Source organism: Vipera berus (genome assembly GCF_964194415.1).
Source record: "Vipera berus genome assembly, chromosome: 11".
NCBI classification, from domain to species: Eukaryota; Metazoa; Chordata; class Lepidosauria; order Squamata; family Viperidae; genus Vipera; species Vipera berus.
In genome coordinates, this window is record NC_138214.1 from 10,223,351 (window position 1) to 10,243,548 (window position 20,198).

At 44.1% G+C, this 20,198-nt stretch overlaps 1 protein-coding gene across 1 annotated transcript in view; it reads right to left on the reverse strand.

Moving 5' to 3' along the window:
- Positions 1-4,482: 4,482 nt before the first annotated feature.
- Positions 4,483-20,198, reverse strand: part of DACH2 (dachshund family transcription factor 2) — a gene marked incomplete at both ends in the record, with an annotated part of 268,379 nt that continues 252,663 nt past the window's right edge. The window contains 5 exons of the mRNA XM_081336628.1: positions 4,483-4,520; positions 13,941-14,006; positions 14,228-14,371; positions 17,015-17,162; positions 18,422-18,567. Coding sequence (XP_081192754.1) covers positions 4,483-4,520; positions 13,941-14,006; positions 14,228-14,371; positions 17,015-17,162; positions 18,422-18,567 — 542 coding nt within the window. The remainder of the gene's footprint in view (positions 4,521-13,940; positions 14,007-14,227; positions 14,372-17,014; positions 17,163-18,421; positions 18,568-20,198) is intronic.

Sequence of the window (20,198 nt, forward strand, 5' to 3'; positions counted from 1 at the left end):
TTGCTGAATCAGGTTTGACAATGTGTTGATGTTGCTGCTTTTGGCATATTTTAATTCGTTTAATGCCATCTCTGTTGAAACTGTCGTTAAAAGTATCAATCAAGTGCAATTCCTGTAGTAAGGATTCCAGGGCCCAAACTGGTTAAGAGATGGACATTAAGGCAGCGGTCCCCAACTTTTTTGGCTCCGCAGACCGGCAATGGCAGCAGTGGGATGTTTTTGCGTGTGCACCCACCTCTTGTGCAAATGGAGCTTCAAGCACTTGCCCACTGCTGTGTGGTCCTATTTCAAATGAGGTGGGGACCGGTACTGGGCCACAGACTGGGGGTTGTGGACCCCTGTATTATGGGATCACCAAAAGGCATTATTGGACGTGCAAGGGACTTGCCTTTGCTGCATCTAAGTAATCAGCTATGATTGAAAGCTGAAGGAGCAAATGGACAGCTGGTAATATAGCTGGTAATATTTGGGGGACTCGTCTAGAACAGAGGTCCCCAATCTTTTGAGCACCAGGGACCGGTTCTGCGGAGAGAGGTTTTTCCGCGGACCGGAGGGTGTGTAGTTTTGTGTGCTGCCTGCATCCCACAGATGGGGCTTTGCTTGTTTGTATGGACCGGTTGCTGGCATTTTGCATCCTGGTACCAGTCCATGGACCGGGGTTTGGGGACCCCCGGTCTAAAACCTGGTGAAGTGTGATCTTGATAAAGTTACGCTATAGGAGCCTATAATGTTCATTCACATGTTAACAATACCAACAGTGCAACAGGTGGGCCCTTAACTGTTCCTAAGTTTCTGGAGACACAAGATGGGGTTCCAACTCAGATCAGCCTGATTCTATGTATTGCACATCTTTTTTTTTAAAAAAAATTCAATTTATCCTGATAGACCAGAACACCCAGAAAAATAATAATAGAAAAGCTATGTTCTTGTTGTTTAAAGGTTGACTAAAAGAAACATACAATAAAAGAAAGCAGTTTTATTAAAAAAAAATCAAATCAGGGGCAGATAATTTCTCTTTCCAGATCAGAACTTGGCTTCTAATTTTAAAGGCAGAAAAACAGATCTGGCCACTGCCAGATGTTAAGATTCTACAGATCAGCCAGCAATAGTTGAATATATATATATTTTTAAAAAGGTCCATACAGGTTAGGAAGTCCATTAAAAGGCAAGCTATGTATCTGCTCCTAAGATCTCTGTAGAGGAAGCAGTCTAATAAAATATGGCTTATAAATCCCACTACGTTTGAAGTACAGGGACATAATTTGTAACTATAACGAATTCTTCTGAATTAGAGCATCACAGCTGGCCAGGGTGAGGAACCATTGAAATTTAGGCATTGTTTTATAATTGAGGTAACTTTCTGGTTTCCACATAGGGGCAGAGAGCTGCTTAAGAGAAGATGCTTAGGTAAGGAGGCTGAGCTATTTTGTCATTCTGCATCTAATATATGTGAGTTTATCTTTCTGTCTGCCTGATTATAGGTTAGCATGTGTAGCGTTTCCCAAGACAGTCCTAATTAATGGAGTTTGTTTTCCATTATTACTCTCCAATGTGTGATGGAATTATTGCCTAGTGCACGTTGAATCAGCCAACCTGGTAAAACATATTTTTAAAACCAAAAAGCAGAAAGGCTGGGCTCATAATTGTCTTTATTTTTAGCGCTGCAGCTTCTCTTCTCAACTTCTGAGTTATCTGGGAGCTTCTAAGGACCTGGAATATTTTCCACAAGAATTTAGACTGAACTGTCTCTAAAGGGGCACCATTATGGCACAGTTCTACCTGGGCACCATATGATAATTGAGGAATTACTCAGGCTGAGTAGTTTTTTTCTAGCTTCTGGGATGAAAAAAGCACCAGTTGTTTGATGGAACCATACTGTATTGTGCAGGACCTTCATGATTATGGAATTGACTGTGGAGGTTCTGCATAATACAGTATGGCAGTCATGTCAAACTGCCGGTCCGCAGGCTGGGTGCATCATGCCGAAACCATGCCCACCCCATTGCCGGCAATGGGGAAAAAGTCGCGATATGTCACATGATGTCACGAGTTTGACATGCCTGCAGTATGGTTTCTATAAGTGGTGAAGCTGCCAGATGCCTGAACTGATATTTGAACATTGTAACTTGGTTGGATATCTTATTTAGAACCATATCAGCTAGCCGGGATTCTTAAATTAGACATTTCTTCAATGAATTTCTACAAATCCTTCAAATGTGACATTTACCAACATGCACATCACACTGGCTTGAGATATGAAAGTCTGATGCTTTGCTTAGTCAATATTTATCTGGCACTAGCTAATAACTTTACAACAGATTCCTTCTCTGGAGTTTCTTGATTCCTTAAATCTCATTTACCAGTGCTTTGACATTTAAAACTATTCTTGCAAGGGCAAATGAGGAAATCAATGAAGTGTTCACCAAGCTAATACAAATGTAGTAGCTTGGGCTTTGAGGAGGAGAAAAATGCTAAGATGGCTTATCATTTAAAACAATCACATTTGCTCTGCAGTATGGGTTGGATTTTCAAATGAGTTGTTCAGTTTGAAAAGTATTGGTTTTATTAACACTTCTTAGAGTTTTCAAAAATTAAAGCTATGATGTGCGTTGAACTTCATGCTTTTCAGAGGAGAGACAAAAGTCACATCCTATTTTTAACTGGGGAATTGGCTCCACCATCAAGGAAAGCAATGTCAAGCACCAGGTATAACAGGAGATTCAGGCAGCTCAAATGAGTATAAAGATCGATTGCAAGCTTAAGCTCTCTACAAGAATCTGGTCAACTAACAGTCAAGGGAAAAGAGCGGGAGATAAGAAAGGCATTCAAGGTGGGCTGGGCTTAGATCTCTTGAGGGGACTCAGGGACTTATGACTTATGTTTGACCCCTCCTTCCAGCTCAGCCTGATCATCTCCTACAGGTGTTGGAGATCTAATATGTGGGGTATAAATCTAATACTGTTAACTAAATTCCATATGATGTAATTATGCAAACGGACTGATGCACATTATGGATGGTGTAGATTTGGATAGAGCAGACTTTCAGATTTAATGGACATCCTCTCCCTGAATAGTCTGTTAAATCAAGGTTTTAAATGCCTTGCATAATTTTTCAAAGTATTTTATGGCTGTCTTTTTTTTTGGACTTATCAAAAAGTTACTATGTTTCAGTGGGTATGTTGAAAAGTATATTCAGTTGACTTGCTCGAAAATGTAAAATGAATATCTGCTAACCATAATCCAGCATTAAAAAACATGATAAAAAAATGAAGCCATTTCCAAAGTCAAACAAAAATGTTTTAATACTGTAGTTTTTTTTAGCAAGAACATTTTAACAAAGAATGTGTACTTTTAACTTAATATGATACAACAGAGAAACTATATTTTAAAGTTTCCATTATCTAACATCCTACCATATGTTCATCCTTCCCTTGTCCCCTGATGTGAAAAGACCAAAAACTAAGCAGAACCGAGTTATTATTATTTTTTCTTTTAAAAAAGCGTCAGTTTATAATCCCCTTGTTGCATTGAATATTGGACTTTAGTTCACACTTTTCAGTTGGTCATCCAAGGAAGGACAATTTTTTTTACATTATCATATTAAAAAAATGTACATACTTTTCTCTTCAAAACGTAATATATATTTTGAGTTTTCAGCTTCAGTAAACAAAGCTTAAATTTATAAACACAACTGAAACAGTTCCGAGGTGAACTGTTTTAGTGATAAAACTGGACATGTAGATTACACAGCCAGAAAGAACCACTGCAGCTTATTAAATTAATTGTGCCATTGTTAAAAACAGTTGTACACCCATCCTCAACCTGGTTCATTTCACATACACTCCATTGAGTTTGGGGATATGTAGTTTGCAACGCATTTGGAAGGTGCCAAGTTGGGGAAGGTTGTGGTAATGCTTGGGGGTGGGGGGCCGTGGAGGGGGGGGGCTGCAGCACCATAACAAACCACGATGCCATCAAAATGACAACACACGTGTCATAGCCTGGTTGCAAAACCAGTGTTGACTATATAATGACATCGTGATGACGCAGGCAATTTGCATTATGACATAACAGATGTGTCATCATTGTCCCCCCCCCCCCAGCTTCTCCAACAGAGGCCGTATTCCAGGGAACCATACCTATATGTGCTTAAAATATGCTAAAACTGATTCTTCCCCGTTCTGTTTCTCTATGGCTTAAAAAAAAACACGTTCGGCTGCAAAAGGTTTGGGATGGCAAAGCTTGCGCGTCTCCACATTTCTCAGTGATGGGTCAGCCATTTTTTTCCCCCACACAGGCGTTGTAGAGTCCCGGATGGAGGGTCCGTATTGCAATGTTACTAGACTGGGTCTTCACACCGCACGGAAGGTTGATCAAGGTCTGAAAGAGACTTCTGTGCAGGAGGTTTTAATCATCTTCGGAAGTGACTGTTACATGTCCCCCACCCCTCCCCCACACACAAACATGCCATATCGGGCATCTTCAGTACATAATGGTTGGTTTGATGTAGGCTCTGTTTTCTGGAAAAGAAAAGAAAAGAAAAAGGATATTGCCATTCCGCTGCCTTTTATCCGAGGTTCTTGAAAGCTGGAACCGAAGTTTGTTTTTAGGAAGACCACATACACAAGAGATGGTATCAAGGCTAATAGAACTAGTCCTTGACTCACGACCAACAACAGAGTCTATATTTTCTCTTGCTACGTGAGTTTTGCCCCATTTTTTACAACCTTTCTTGCCACCGTTGTCAAGTGAAACACTGCAGTTGTTCAGTTAGGGACAGGGTTCTTAAATGCATCTGGCTTCTCCACTGACTCTGCTCGAGAGGAGGTCGCAAAAGGTGGATGACGGGACCCCGGGACACTGCAACCGTCATAAATATGAGTCAGTGGTGAAGATCTGAATTTTGATCGTGTGACCATGGGGGGAGGGGATGCTGCAAAGGTTGCTAAGTGTGAAAAATGGTCATAAGTCACTTCTTCCAGTGCTGTTGTAACTCTGAACGGTCACGAAATGAACTGTTATTTTGAGGAGTACCCGTACAGTCTGGCGTGCCTCTTTGAAGCCTGACTTAGAGCACAGTGTGGTAAATAGACAATGGCAATCCCACACTAGAAGACAACAAGCTCTCGTTCGACTAGGGTCAGGGAAGCTGAACAACCAGCCCCCCCCCATTCACCAGGACCATGCGCAGCCCGTCACGAGATTGAAATTCCGTAGGCTAGCTTGGAAAACTGTTGTTCTACCTAGTTTAACATCTACCTAGTTTAAACGCAAGAATGCCTGGACAGAGGAAGGATCTAAGGTACCTTCTTGCCGCCTGACCGTTAGAGATCCCTCTACCAAACCATCTGGATTTGGAGGCAATTGAACAGAATTAGGTGTGATACTGTATCAGCCCTGTATCAGTGGAGGTGGAAAGATTCCCTTTGTTGTGATTGTGGCGCTGATATGCAAACTATTAAAACATATTGTGTAAGATTGCCCCATGCTGTGTGTTCTCTGGTTCCTTAGAACAGGGCTTTTCAACCAGTGGCACGGGTACCACCTGTGGTACATTGGCACCTGGCAGGTGGTACACGACCATCCTAGAAAAGTGGTAGCTGGGGAGGGGAATGAGTGAACCGGTGGCAGCACCGCACAAGCCTGAGCGAGATGGCTGGAGCTGCAGGGCTGTCAGAGCTCAGCGGAAGCGCCAGGATCAGGGCCAGGCTCCAGCTGGACCTCAGCACTGATCCTGGTGCTTCCGTTGAGCCCAGAAGAAACGCCAATCAGCTGGTAAGTTGCAGCATCTCCAGGGTCTTGTGATTTACATTCAGATGCTTGGCAACTGATTCATATTTATGACGGTCACAGTGTCCCAGGGTCATGTGAAGTGACCAAAACCTGCTGCAACCACCCAGCAGAGGGGGAAAAAATAAAAACCAAACACCCCCACTCTACCCCGGCTGCCAATCCTCAACAGAAATGCTCACAACAATGAAAACCTCAAACAGGAGGAAGAGCACCACCGGGTGGGCAGGCAGGTGTCTTGCTTGGCTGTGGCTTGGGGGGGGCACTTTTTTCAGTGCCATGGTAACTTTGAATAGTCACTAAGCGAACTGTTGTAAGTCGAGGACTTCCTGTACTTCATCACTATTTTCCTTTTTTTTTTTGGTCATCATGTTTTTTGACACCTTGCTAGGCGACTGGTGGTACTCAGATGTTGCCCTATCTTAAAAGTGGTACAGTGGGTGAAAAGGTTGAGAAGCCTTGCCTTAGAAGATCTACAGAGGTGCGATCGCCTGGAGAGCTGAACTGGACATCCAGTTATGAGGCCACTGCCAGAATCCCCATAGAATTTTTGTATGTAATTATGTGGATTGGGTGCATATGTTTACTTCTCTTCTTACTCGTCCTACCCTAAGTAAGTAAGTAAATAAATAAATAAGAAGTGGCTGCAAGCACCATAACAAACCCATGATGCCATCAAAGTGACAACACACCTGTCATAACCTAGTTGCAAAGGTTTGGGATGGCAAAGCTTGCGAGTCTCCCCATTTCTCAGTGACGGTTCAGCCATTTTTTCAACACAGAATTCCCTCTGACTGAAGGTGCACATAGCTGGTTTATCTGTTGCAAGGAACTCAACCTGATCTTACATTCATCCCTTATGGCTACCCACTGCTTAGAAGAGCAACTATTTCTTCTTCGTTCCAATGGCGCTAGTTGACCCATAAAAGACAGTCTTGGACTCATGTTTTAATTAAACGAATGGAAAACCAGCAGTGACTCCAGATTTACCCTCAAGGTGCACAATACTATCTCAACGTGCCTGTAAGCTTCTCTGCTAACTACCCAGGGAAGTTGAATGGGATCTTGAGTGTCTACACCTACAAGACTAAATCACTCAAATACCAAAGCAAGTCTTGTTTACTAACTTGTTTCCTGTTGAACAAAATGGGAACAAGAATCTGGAGTACTGGATACTATTGAGGTGGTAATGCATGAATAGGGCATATAATATTAATACAGAGCTGTGGTAGCGCAGCGGTTAGAGTTCAGTATTGCGGACTAACTCTGTTTCACATTCTCAAGAGTTCGATTCTTTCAATCCTGACTGGCTCAAGGTTGACTCAGAGCCTTCCATCCTTCCGAGGTCGGTAAAATGAGGACCCAGATTGTTGGGAAAATAGGCTGACTCTATAAACCGCTTAGAGAGGGATGTAAAGCACTACAAAGCAGTATATAAGTCTAAGTGCTATTGCTAGTACTATTAGGAGCCCTGGTGGTGGGGTGACTAGAAGGCAGTCTTGCAGGCTAACTTTGCCCACAGCCTGGAGTTCGATCCTGATCAGGCTCAAGGTTGACTCAGCCTTCCGTCCTTCTGAGGTCGGTAAACTGAGGACCCAGATTGGTGGGGGCAAAGAGGCTGACTTTGTAAACCGCTTAGAGAGGGCTTTAAAGCACTGTGAAGTGATATATACTGTAAGTCTAAACGTTATTGCTATTATCCATCCATCATCCATCTATCTATCTATCTATCTATCTATCTATCTATCTATCTATCTATCTATCTATCTATCTATCTATCTATCCATCCATCCACCCACCCACCCACCCACCCACCCACCCACCCACCCACCCACCCACCCACCTATCTATCTATCTATCTATCTATCTATCTATCTATCTATCTATCTATCTATCTATCTATCTATCTATCTATCTATCTATCTATCTATCCATCTATCCACCCACCCACCCACCCACCCACCCATCCATCCATCCATCCATCCATCTATCTATCTATCTATCTATCCATCTATCTTGACTCAGCCTGCCATCCTTCTGAGGTCGGTAAACTGAGGACCCAGATTGGTGGGGGCAATATGCTGACTCTGCAAACCACTTAAGAAAGGGCTGTAAAGCACTACGAAGCGGTATAGAAGTGCTATTGCTGTTGCTTTGAAGGTCAAAGGAAAAAAAATATATAAAATCAATAAAAGAATCAAAAGAATCTGCACTTGTTTTTGCATGAGAATAGACTAAAAGCCCCAGCCACTAACCACTGATTTTTGAAACCACAGTAAAAAAAAAAATGACCACGCTAAGCGAGCCTGTGCCAAGGATTGACTGATCTCGCCTTTTTGATTTGCAGGTGCCGATACTAAATCTACCCTAGGACGTAACCTATATGGACCAGCTAAACGACACATATCCTTGGAGCGATTGCCAACTTTTGATACGTTTCAATTTTGAAATGCATTTCAGCTGTAATATGAGTGATTTATCATTTAGCGGGCGCTGTCAAAGTAAACTCCTAGCTAAAACAAAAACATCTGGAATGCTAAACAGATGAGGGCAGGAGCTGAATTTCAATCCCCATCCAGCATGTTCGCTCCATTACAAACAGGAAACAGCTAATTAGGAATTGAATGTTTCATGTTTTAAAGGCGGCCTGCCCTCTCGGAACAGCAGCCATCAAACATGGAGCCTGAACATAAACACGAATAAATATCACAGACAAAATTAATGCCTCAGGAATGTCCAGGAGCCTGGGAACTAAGGGTGGCAGAAGGGAACTGGGCTTTGACGGCACTTAGAATTTTTTTTTAAAAAAAGTTTAGATATTCTCTTATCCACTCCTTTGATTTGCTATTCACGTCCCATGTTTGGGAAGATCCATTTCTGCTGCGTGGATGTCACGCTGACAGAAAACCTGGCAGTTTGGAATTCCTTGAGTAGGGCCGAATCTCCAACACAGCAGTGCCCATCTCAAATTGTGGAGAAGCTGGTGTTCAAAGATCAACCTCTTTGTCTCTCTCTCTCTCTTTTTCCTTCTCAAGTGACAACATTCAGCACTGTGCTGTATTTCCCCCCCACCCCCACCCCACCCGCTATCACTCAATGTGATGGGCCAAAAAAGTGCTATCAATATTTCTTTGAAAGAGAGGAAGGATGGTTTGATGGGGTTTTCAGCTTTTACCTTAAATATGAGGTGCCTGAGAAGGATGGGAGAGCATTTTTTTCACTGGATAATCACTGTCCTTAGTAGTTTACAGCTCCGCTGACTTTGCTTTGATCTCAAGAGAAGGTTAATGATGGAACTCTTCCAGGTTTGTTTGTTTTTTTACCCCAGATCAGAAACGTGGGGAGGGGGAGATCAAGGAAGCTGCAAAATGACGCAATGGCAGTTAATGGATAGGGTCAAATAACTTGGTGACACGGGACTGCGGACTGCTTCGATCAACAACCGCAATCCTGGCACTCTCAATAGTGATTGTTAAGCAATCTCACAGGTCATGAAGTGGATGGAGTTTCAGGTAGAGATGGGAAGGCCTGGGGGAAAAAAGCTGGAAAAATTGGGGGGGAAAATGGGGAAAATTCTGTTTTTTCCCTATGTTTCCATCCCCCCCCCCCGCACCAGGCATTCCCATCTCCAGTTCCCCAGGACAGTGGGGAAGGACCATTGTAATTCCAGACTGTTATTACATGAATGGTCTTAAGTCAACCTGTAGACAGGCAAGGTTATAAATATATTTTTGGGCCATAAATGCACTCCTGTTTTAGGTGTATGCCATAATCAAATATTCACTTGCTCCTTTAAAAATGGAATTAGGCAAAGGTGAGCAAAATGGGAGGGGGGGGTTTACAGCAGTCTGAGTGCAATTCTCTAGAGATCATATTGACAGTATAAAAAGGTGTAAATGATATTCCCTAACACTAAAATATGCTTATGAGGCCCCAGTGCATGATAGACTTTTATAACCTGCCATGAAATGCATGACTGCCTTAATAAGCAAGACATTTAGGAAAAAAAGATAACTATGCTGCATAACTTGAAGAAAGATCTCACCCGTTTGCCTTTAATTAATTAATTTTATTTTTATTTATTTATGTATTAGACTTGTATGCCACTCATCTTGCCCAGAGGCGACTCTCCTATGTTAATAATATTTGGATTTTGGATTGTATTTTCCCCCCCCCCCTCCCCTGCCAGACGTGGTCATTAACACAGAATAGGGATTGGGTCCTTTGTTCCATATTTGGAGTCCCAGAGGGAAACGAGAACCAGAGTGGGAAGTGGGAACTTTTAACCCTCAGGATTATGTCTCGCTTAGCACCTCAACCAACACTTGCCTAAGGAAAGCATCCCAATTCTGGACTTGCAAGAGAGCGCGCTATACAGGTAATCCTTGACTTATGACCGACCACTTAACAGCCGTTCAAAATTAACTGGGACAATGGAGTTACAATCAGTTCTGATGACAGAATACAGACTAACCACGTTGGAAGAGAGCTTGGAGGTCTTCTGTTCCAAATCCCTGCTCAAGCAAGAGACCCTATACCAGTGATGGTGAACCGAGTGCCCAAACCCCACCACCACCCTGTCCCCTCCCCGTGGGCCACCCACTGCCTTCCAGGCTTGCTGAAGATTGCCCAGGTGCCCCAGCAGCACAATGGTGGCCACACCCTCTGCCCACGCCCCACAGCATCATCTGCATGTGACGGGGTGCGAGGGCGGAGTCTTGTCCCCGCTGCCCGGCTGCCATGTCCTTGGCTGCGCTATTCCGCGTGGGCCGCATCCGGGGGCGACTCTCCTCTGGGGGGGGCTACTGCTGAGGAGGGGGCCCAGAGAGAGGGCTCTGAGTGCCGCCTCTGGCACGCGTGCCATAGGTTCGCCACCACTGCCCTATGCCATTTCAGACAGGGGGTTGTCCAATCTCTTCTTAAAAAGTTCCCGTGTTGGATCACCCGCGACTGCTGGAGGCAAGTCATTCCGCTGATTGACTGATTGTTCAAACTGTCAGGAAGTTTCTCCTTAGTTCGAGGTTGATGTTCTCCCTGAAGTTCTAGGTTGCTTCTCTCTCTGGTCAACCCCGCCTTCACGTTCTCACATTTCTCATGCACTTGCCTTATAAAAGGGCATCAGCTTGTTTTTTTGTTTTTTTTTAAAAAGATGAAAAATGTGCAGGAGTTATCGTTTCCTTCCTTTGCACCTATCGCTTGCTTCTTCGATGGATACCAGCGTTAACTAAGGTATCCACAGGCAGAAGAAGAAATCTCCCCGCGATCATAAAACGATGTTATTTTCTGTTCAGCAGTTCATGTTACTGCAGTTCATGCTAATTAATTAAAGGAGCTGTTGCCTTAATGTGCAAACAGGGAATCTGAGAAAGCAAGAGGCCTTTCAGGTCTCCGACTGAAGTTAAGTCAATCTGGGCACAGGCAATCAAATCTAATGAAATCACATGTCAGTGCTAAGCTTGCAAAAACTGTGAAGTTTGACTGGGGAGTAAAAGGATTATAATTAGATTTCCAATAGGATAATAACTAAATGGCAGAAAGCAGTAAAGAGAAAATATTACTTTGTTAGCTAATGGCGCGGCTGTTTTGGCTTCCCTGTTTTTTATCAAGACCGGCTCACGAGTTGCGCTAATTTAATTTGCTTTTATCAGCAAAAAAATGCGGCGCTCGGAACGGTCCTTGAATGTCATTTGCAAAAATCATTGATCTGCAGGTGCACTTAATGACACCCAGTATGTTTACTTTATGGGAAACGGAGATTGGTTGAGCAAAAGAAACTGATGCTGCTGTCCCCAAATATGGCTACAAGTGAATTATGGACACAGGAGTAGCCCGAGGGTTTAAATAGAAATCTTTCCTTCAGATTAGCATCTGACTGGCAATTGAATATCCAAATGAGCGCTAAGTCTTTGTTGTAACCTGGAGGTTAGGCCATAAATTGCTCTTTTCTGAAGGGCGTCATGACGTCGAATGGGCGTTAAACGATCAGTCGTAAGTCAAGACTACCTGTACTAGAAATAATAATGCAAGATCATGCTCAATTCAATTCAAACTTTTGGTCTGTGACCAGACTAGCAATAGCAATAGAATTTAAGACTTATATACCACTTCATAGTACTTTTTTACAGCCCTCTCTAAGCGGTTTACGGAGTCAGCCTCTTTGCCCCCAACAATCTGCGTCCTCATTTTAACAACCTCGGAAGGATGGGAGGCTGAGTCAACCTTGAGCCGGTAGGGATCGAACTCCTGGCTTGGGCAGAGTTAGCCTGTAATACTGAATTCTAACCATTGTGCCACTATGGCTCTTATATAGCGATAGCACTTAGACCTCTATACTGCTCCACAGTGTGTTACAGCCCTCTCTAAGAAGTGTACAGTGTCAGAGTTTTACCCCCCAACAATCTGGGTCCTCATTTTTACCGACCTCGGAAGGATGGAAGGCTGAGTCAATCTTGAGCCGGTCAGGATCGAACTCTTGGCTGTGAGCAGCAAGTTAGCCTGCAATACCGCTTTCTAATCACTGTACACCACGGTGCATTAAACATTAAAATAGAACTGAACAAAAAAAGGCAAAAGGTTAAGGCTTCCCCTTCCAGTGGTGTCCAAATCTAAGGGTGATGCTCATCTCTGTTTCTTAACCGAGGGAGCCAGCGTTGTCCGAAAACATCTTCCATGGCCTTATGGCCAGCATCACCATACTCCAAAGGTGCACGGAGCGCTGTTCCCTTCCCACCGAAGTGGTACCTATTTATCTACTTGCTTTTGCGAACTGCTAGGTGGGTAGGAGCTGGGGCAAGTCATGGGAGTTTACTAAATCGCATGGCGCTGGGGGCTCAAACCTGGGAAGTCGGCTTTCCACCTGACAAACTCAGCATCTTTAACCCCTGAGCCATCGCCCCTCCCCCCCAAAGCAGAACAAAACAAAACAAGAACTGATAGTATATTGCAATTAATGGTGGAATCACTGAAGAGTGGTCAACGTCTGCCTGATTTTACAGACAGCATAACAGAATTCAGTTACATTCAGAGAAACTGGATCCTACTGATTTGGTGGGAACAACAGTTACCTAGAAGAGATCAGAACTTCCTGGCTATTTTGTCAGGTAAAGAGTTGTGAGTCTGTGAATCCTTCCTTATAGAGCAGGGGTCTTCAAATGTGGCCCTTTGATGACTTGTGGACTTCAACTCCCAGAATTCCTCAGCCAGGCACGTGTGCCTGGCTGAGGAATTCTGGGAGTTGAAGTCCACAAGTCATCAAAGGGCCAAGTTTGAAGAACCCTGTTATAGAGGGTGCAATATAACAAAACATGAGTTATGGTTTCAATGGGCCCTTGTCCACAAGGACACAATCTCAACACATATGGGACTTTTTTTTTAGATCAGCCCTCCAACACTGCTGTGGGGAGAGCATCACAACGTGCTAGAGATAGTGTCCTATGAAATTTAGAGACAATTATATAAATGTGTCACCCGTATACGGAGGGCGGTCAGACTGCTCAAGAGAATGTTTTTGGGTAGAGTAGACGGTCAAGTTGCACTTCCTGGACTTTAATGGAGTTTTGAAATGCACTAAGTGCATTCACTCACTCTAATGGTGGGAACCTCTCCTTGAAGAGGCCAAGATGTTGGAGTTTTTAGTGATTTAAGTTCTAACCCAGGTTGATTTTTAGTTGTCCTTCAAAAGAAGAGTGTTAAATTTAATTTTTCCGGCAAAGAATTAAAAGGGAGACTGCCCCCGAAGGCTCCTAGATTGGGGCTCAAAGGCAAAAGCGGAAGCAGTATGCTCCATCCCATATATTTGGGGTAGACCAGGTTGCCCCGATAGATTAGTCTCCCCGGAAAACATTCAAAAGAAGAGGATTTATCATACTGTCTTTGGAGTCCCCGCCCAACGTGACGTGGACAAATCTGTAATATAGTATATGATATAGGACCCAGATTGTTGGGGGCAATAAGCTGACTTTGTAATAATGCCGCTTGGGGGGGGGGGCAAAAGCCCTAATAAGCAGGCATATACATAGAATGAAGGCTATTGCTAAGCACATTTGATTTGTGCTTAGAGTGTAAGCCGCCCTGAGTCTTCGGAGAAGGGCGGGATATAAATGGGATTAAAATAAAAAAATAAATAAATATAGTCCTGCAAGATCCCATACCTTGCATTGCTGCGTTCTCATGTTGGGTCCCATTGTGGTCAACTTCCATCTCCGGAATCCCAGCATCTGCCAAGCGTAAGATTCCTATCATTGTCTGCTCTAGAGTCACATTTCAATCACGATATGCACAGAAGGAAATCATATGGGAAGATTTGTTCACTTTGTGTCCCCCATTTTTTTTCCTCCCCAAGAAGCTCAAAAGCACCCTGGAGGCTTTGACTCTACCTCAGCTGTCTCTCCGGCCCCTCCCCCCCAGCTGCTTAAATGAGATCCAGAAGACCCTTTACCGTTTAGCATTCTGAGCCCATCCCCCGACGTAGCCTGCTTCAGTGCTTGCTCCACTTGCTCTCTCCTCTTCGATTCAAACTCCAGAGCTTCCTGCAATTTCCTCTTCGCTTTCTTCTCCTTTTTCAAGCGCTTCTGAATCGTGGCTGAAAGACCAACGGAGCCGTTATGGAAAGGAAGGGCCCCCCAAAAAATCTGAAGGACACCCCCAAGGACAATTTAGTTTGGCCTCGGGCATGCAAGAGGAATAACAATAACAACAATAATAACAATAACAATAATAATAATGATGATGATGAAGAAGAAGAAGTAGTAGTAGTAGTAGTAGTAGTAGTTGGAAGGGACCTTGCAGGTCATCTAGTCCAACCCCCTGCTCAGGCAGGAAACCCTATACCATTTCGGACAAATGGCTGTCCAGTTTCTTCTTAAAAACTTCCAGTGTTGGAGCATTCACCGCTTCTGGAGGCAGGTTGTTCCACTGGTTAGTTGTTCTAACTGTCAGGTAGTTTCTCCTTAGTTCTAGGTTGCTTCTCTCTTTGGTTAGTTTCCATCCGTTGCTTCTTGTCTTGCCTTCAGGTGCTTTGGAGAATAGCTTGACTCCCTCTTCTTTGGGGCAGCCCCTGAGATACTAGAAGGCTTCTATCATGTCTCCCCTCGTCCTTCTCTTCATTAGACTAGACATTCCCAATTCCAGCAATCGTTCCTTATATGTTTTAGCCTCCAGTCCCCTGATCATCTTTGTTGCTCTTCTCTGCACTCTTTCTAGAGTCTCAACCTCTTTTTTACATCGTGGTGACCAAAACTGGATGCAGCATTCCAAGTGTGGCCTTACGAAGTGTCACACTGACTGCACTGCTATATACAAGTTGGCGTTGACTTAAGACCACAACTCAGCCCAAAATTTGTGTTGCTAAGAGAGGCAGTCGTTAAGTGACTTTTGCCTCGTTTTACAACCCTTCTTGCCACAGTTGTTAAGCGAATCACTGCAGTTGCTAAGTTGTAGCATGGTTCATAAGTGAATCTGGCTTCCCCATTGACTTTGCTTGTCAGAAGGTCTCAAAAGGGGATCACATGACCCTGGGTCCCTGCGACCGTCATAAATATGAGCGAGTTGCCAAGCCTCTGTAATCATGCGACCGCAGGGATGCTTCAACGGTCATGTGAAAACATGGTCATAAGTCCCTTTTTTTCAGCGCCGATATAACTTCACTGAATGAATGTGGTTTTAGGACGAGGACTTTCTGTACTCAGAAGGGACTTGAGCCATTCTGTTGCCCAGGATGAACAAAAGAACCGCATTACTCATCCAACCCTTACTTTGGAACCCAGCAGAATAGGACTTGAAGGATTATTTCTTTAGTTCTAATGAGAAGGGGAGAATCTTCTTGAGTACAACGTAAGGCCCAATGGAAAGCAACGGACCATTCTCAGTTTCAACACTGGCTCCATCAGATGCCTTTCTCCTCTCCTAACACTCCAAGTTGGTAACAAACGTTTGCCCAGAGTTGATAACAAAGCTACACAGAGGTTTCATTGCTGTCGCTTGAATCCAGTTCAATCCTCTAAATTCTCAGCCAGCATCATAGTTACAGCCTTGTGTTCCTGAAGAACAGGGGTCTCCAGTCAGCTCTGGGTTTCCCCATGCAAAAGTAGTCAATCACCCCCTTTCCCTATGGGCCACCCATAGTTCATTACGTCCACCAATGACTTCTGTTCATTTTGTTATGGGAAACCAACCAGCCACGCTAGGACACCTGCTCGATGCATCCTTGGGTTAGAGCACTCACTGTCTGATGGGAACCGGCAATGCTCCGATGCAGTTTCCCCCCCACCCACCCTTGCATTCCATCCCACCTCTTCCCTTTTTTCTGTCAAGCTGCGAGCAAAGAAGAACATAGGCATAAGTGCAAATCAGTCTTGACATGGGCAACTTTAAGACTTGTGGACGTCAACTCCCAGAATTCTGGTTAGTCTTAAAAGTCACCAAGTTTGGAGTCTCCTGCTTCCAGGGAATCGGGGTTGGGATAAACTTCCCTAAAGACAGGACATGGACCATAAGAAAGGCTGAGCGCCAAAGAATTGAAGCCTTTGAACTATGGTGCTGGAGAAGACTCCTGCGAGTCCCTTGGACTGCAAGGCGATCAAACCGGTCGGTCCTAGAGGAGATCAACCCTGACTGCTCTTTAGAAGGCCAGATCCTGAAGTTGAAACTCAAAATACTTTGGCCACCTAATGAGAAGGAAGGACTCACTGGAGAAGAGCCTAATGCTGGGAAAGACTGAAGGCAAGAGAAGAAGGGGACGACAGAGAATGAGGTGGCTGGATGGAGTCACTGAAGCTGTAGGCGTGAACCTAAATGGACTCCAGAAGATGGTAGAGGACAGGAAGGCCTGGAGGAACGTCGTCCATGGGGTCGTGATGGGTTGGAGATGACTTCGCAGCTAACAACAACATCATCTATCTATTTATCTATCTATCCAACCATCCATCCATCATCTCTCCCTCTACCTATGTGTCTCTTTTTCTATCTGTCTGTCTGTCTATCCATCCATCCATGCATCCATCCATCTTCCATCTACTTCATGTATCTATATATGTATCTATCATCTATCTTGAGCCTAAATGGACTCCAGAAGATGGTGGAGGACAGGAAGGCCTGGAGGAACGTTGTCCAGGGGGTTGCGATGGGTCGGACACGACTTCGCAACTAACAACGACAAAGTCAGGACAAGGAAGATGCTGTAAGGAATTCCCCTCCCATCCACGTTTCACTCTCTCTCTCAGATTACCTCTGCTTTGCAGCTCAGCTGTCAGCTGCCTTTCCAGGTTTTCTCTCAATTCTCTTTCTCTGCACAGCTCCATCTTTAATTCCTTCTTCTCCTGCTGGATTTGCTTTTCCTGCACTCGGGCGTTATCTACGGCGACTTTCAGCAGCCCCTGTAAAAAAACAAGCCAAGGTGAAATCTCCCTCAATGAGAACATCTAATTAGAGGAGGAGGAGGAGGAGGAGGAGGAGGAAGAGGAAGAGAAGGAGGAGGGTGATGAGAAAATATATATCCTAGCAAAAAAAAAATTTTTTTGGCCTGTTTTTCATTCTGGCCCATCCCTTGGTTGATTTTATAGCTGAAAAAGCAAAGGATCACCTGTTAGGATGACAGGCAATCAGATAAAGCGGGCCTTTTCCTATTTAGTGCCCCCATCAAACACAGCCCAGCATAGCCATTAGTTTTATACCGTTCCAGAAAATGCACGAAGTGCATAATATATGCCTTTTTCTCCTGTGGACTGTCAGGAGTAACTAGCTTTGTCATCTATACCAAGGTTGAATTCTGTCAGCCCTTTGAGGTAGACCTGGTTGGAAAACGGAACTAGATTTCAGGAACGCTATTTCATTTTTATTGAGTAAAAAGGTAAAGGTAAAGGTTCCCTCACACATGCGTGCTAGTCGTTTCCGACTCTAGGGGCCGGTGCTCATCTCCGTTTCAAAGCCGAAGAGCCAGCGCTTGTCCGAGGATGTCTCCGTGGTCATGTGGCCGGCATGACTAGACGCCAAAGGCGCACGGAACGCTGTTACCTTTCCACCGGAGTGGTCCCTATTTTTCTACTTGCATTTTTACGTGCTTTCGAACTGCTAGGTTGGCAGAAGCTGGGACGAGTAACAGACGCTCACTCTGCTACGCGGAACTCGGGATTCGACACGCCAAACTGCTGACCTTCTGATCGACAAGCTCAGTGTCTTAACCCACTGAGCCACCGCGTCCCTTTTATTGAGTATAACCACAGAATTCTGAAAACCTACAAGAGTGTCTTTCTGCTCCTTCTTAAACACAGAATCAAGGTGAAGTTGTTTGAAACTTTCCCCCCTCACCCCCATATTTTCTACTTTTCCATACGTTATTATTTCCTAGTTCACCTCTTTTAATGCGTCTCCCATTCTAAGGTCATCTCTATATTTTCTTAAAGGTTTACAAAAGTATCTGTCTCAATCTATGCCAACGCTAAACACTTACCACTGGGCATCGAGCTTCCAAATTATACGATGACCTACTGGAGGTATTTATAGGAATTCCACCACTGACTGTTTCTGAAATCCCATGTTTTTGGAGGATCTGAAGATCAGTCTAAACACAGCTAACTCCCTCTCTCCTTTGGGCATTTCCAGATAGCGTTAGAGAATAATCACAGGACTTCCTCACCTGTATATTGGTTAATAGAGTTTCCACTGAAGACAACCCATCAGCAAAGAGGAACGGAGCTGGAAAGCCTGGGGGCAAAGTCTGCCCAGCCAGTTGGACCTTTTCTAGGGTTGGTTTGATTATTGGGATGGCGATCTGGACTTCTTCTGTAAGACAAGAGGCAAACAGGGGTTATAAACAATCTAATCAAGGAGTCTCCAACCGTGGCAACTTTAAGACTTGTGGACTTCCAACGCCCAGAATTCCTCAGCCAACATGGGGATTGAAGTCCACAAGTCTTAAAGTTGCCAAGGCTGAGGGCCCCTGATCTAATCCCTTGAGGAGCACCAAACGATGACGGAGATTGTGATGAAGGTAGTGGGACTCGCAACAGAGAGACACAAGGGTCCTATCTTGCTTCTTTAATGCCAGTCTCTCTCTCAGCCCAACCTACCAAGTGTGTTGTTTGCTGGGAGAAAAATAGGAGAAGGGAGTGCTGTATGCCCCACCTTGAGTTTTTGAGTGAAAGTTGGGGAGATAAACTGAATGAATTAATGATGAGTTCAAATCGCTATTTCATTTTTTTTAATATAATTTATTCATTTATAACATAAAATATCAAAATACAAATAGTAAGGGACAACAAGAGGGAAAGGGAAAATGAAAAAGTGTGGAGACTTCCGACTCCCTCTGTTGTGGTAAAGTGAGGCATTAAGATCAAATCACAACTTTTTACATTTCTACAGTAGTATGAACCAGCCATTTCTGTATCAACAAATCAGTCTAATCAGTAAAACCCAAAATCATAGTATCATTTTTTTCCCCACCTCAAGCACAAAGTCCAGAAGCTGTTTCCAAGTAGAAGCAAAAGTAAAAAGGTAAAGGTAAAGGTTCCCGCGCACATGCATGCTAGTCGTTTCCGACTCTAGGGGCCAGTGCTCATCTCCGTTTCAAAGCCGAAGAGCCAGCGCTTGTCCGAGGACGTCTCCATGGTCATGTGGCCGGCATGACTAGACGCCAAAGGCGCACGGAACGCTGTTACCTTCCCACCGTAGTGGTCCCTATTTTTCTACTTGCATTTTTACGTGCTTTCGAACTGCTAGGTTGGCAGAAGCTGGGACGAGTAACAGGCGCTCACTCTGTTACGCGGCACTCGGGATTCGACCCGCCAAACTGCCGACCTTCTGATCGACAAGCTCAGCGTCCTAACCCACTGAGCCACTGCATCCCTACTAGAAACAAAAGTACTTATGTTCTTTTCTTTAATCAAAACAGTCAGTTTTGCCATCTCTGCTAATTCCATCCGTTTTTGTAGCCATTTGTCCATGGTGTGGGAATCGAAGTGTCTTTCTATTTTTGTTCATAAAGCAGTCTTGCTGCCATCACCATATATATAAAATCAGAGTTCCACTTTTCCCCCACAAAGTCTTTTTCCATTAGATCCAGAAGGAAAGTTTCTGATTTAATTAAAAAAAGCACTATTTAAGACCAGAAAAAGTAAGAAGACTTTTGCTCCAAACCCATCAGAATAGATAAGTATTCTGTCTTCACAGTGGCTAACTGGAGGCTTCATTGATGCCTACATAGAAACCAAAACGTCACAACTGTTTTCCTGTTTGCGTTTCCCAATAATGATTCTACAGAAATCCAAGGACTCTATTTATCACACATAGCACGTCAATGATTTCTCCTGCCTTTTTCCCCCCAACCCGTTCTTGTCCAATTAAGACAGAAGAGAATTTGTCTGCCCAAATTTCTTTCAAAGGAAGTGAGAATTTGGGGTGGCATGCAGAGTTCT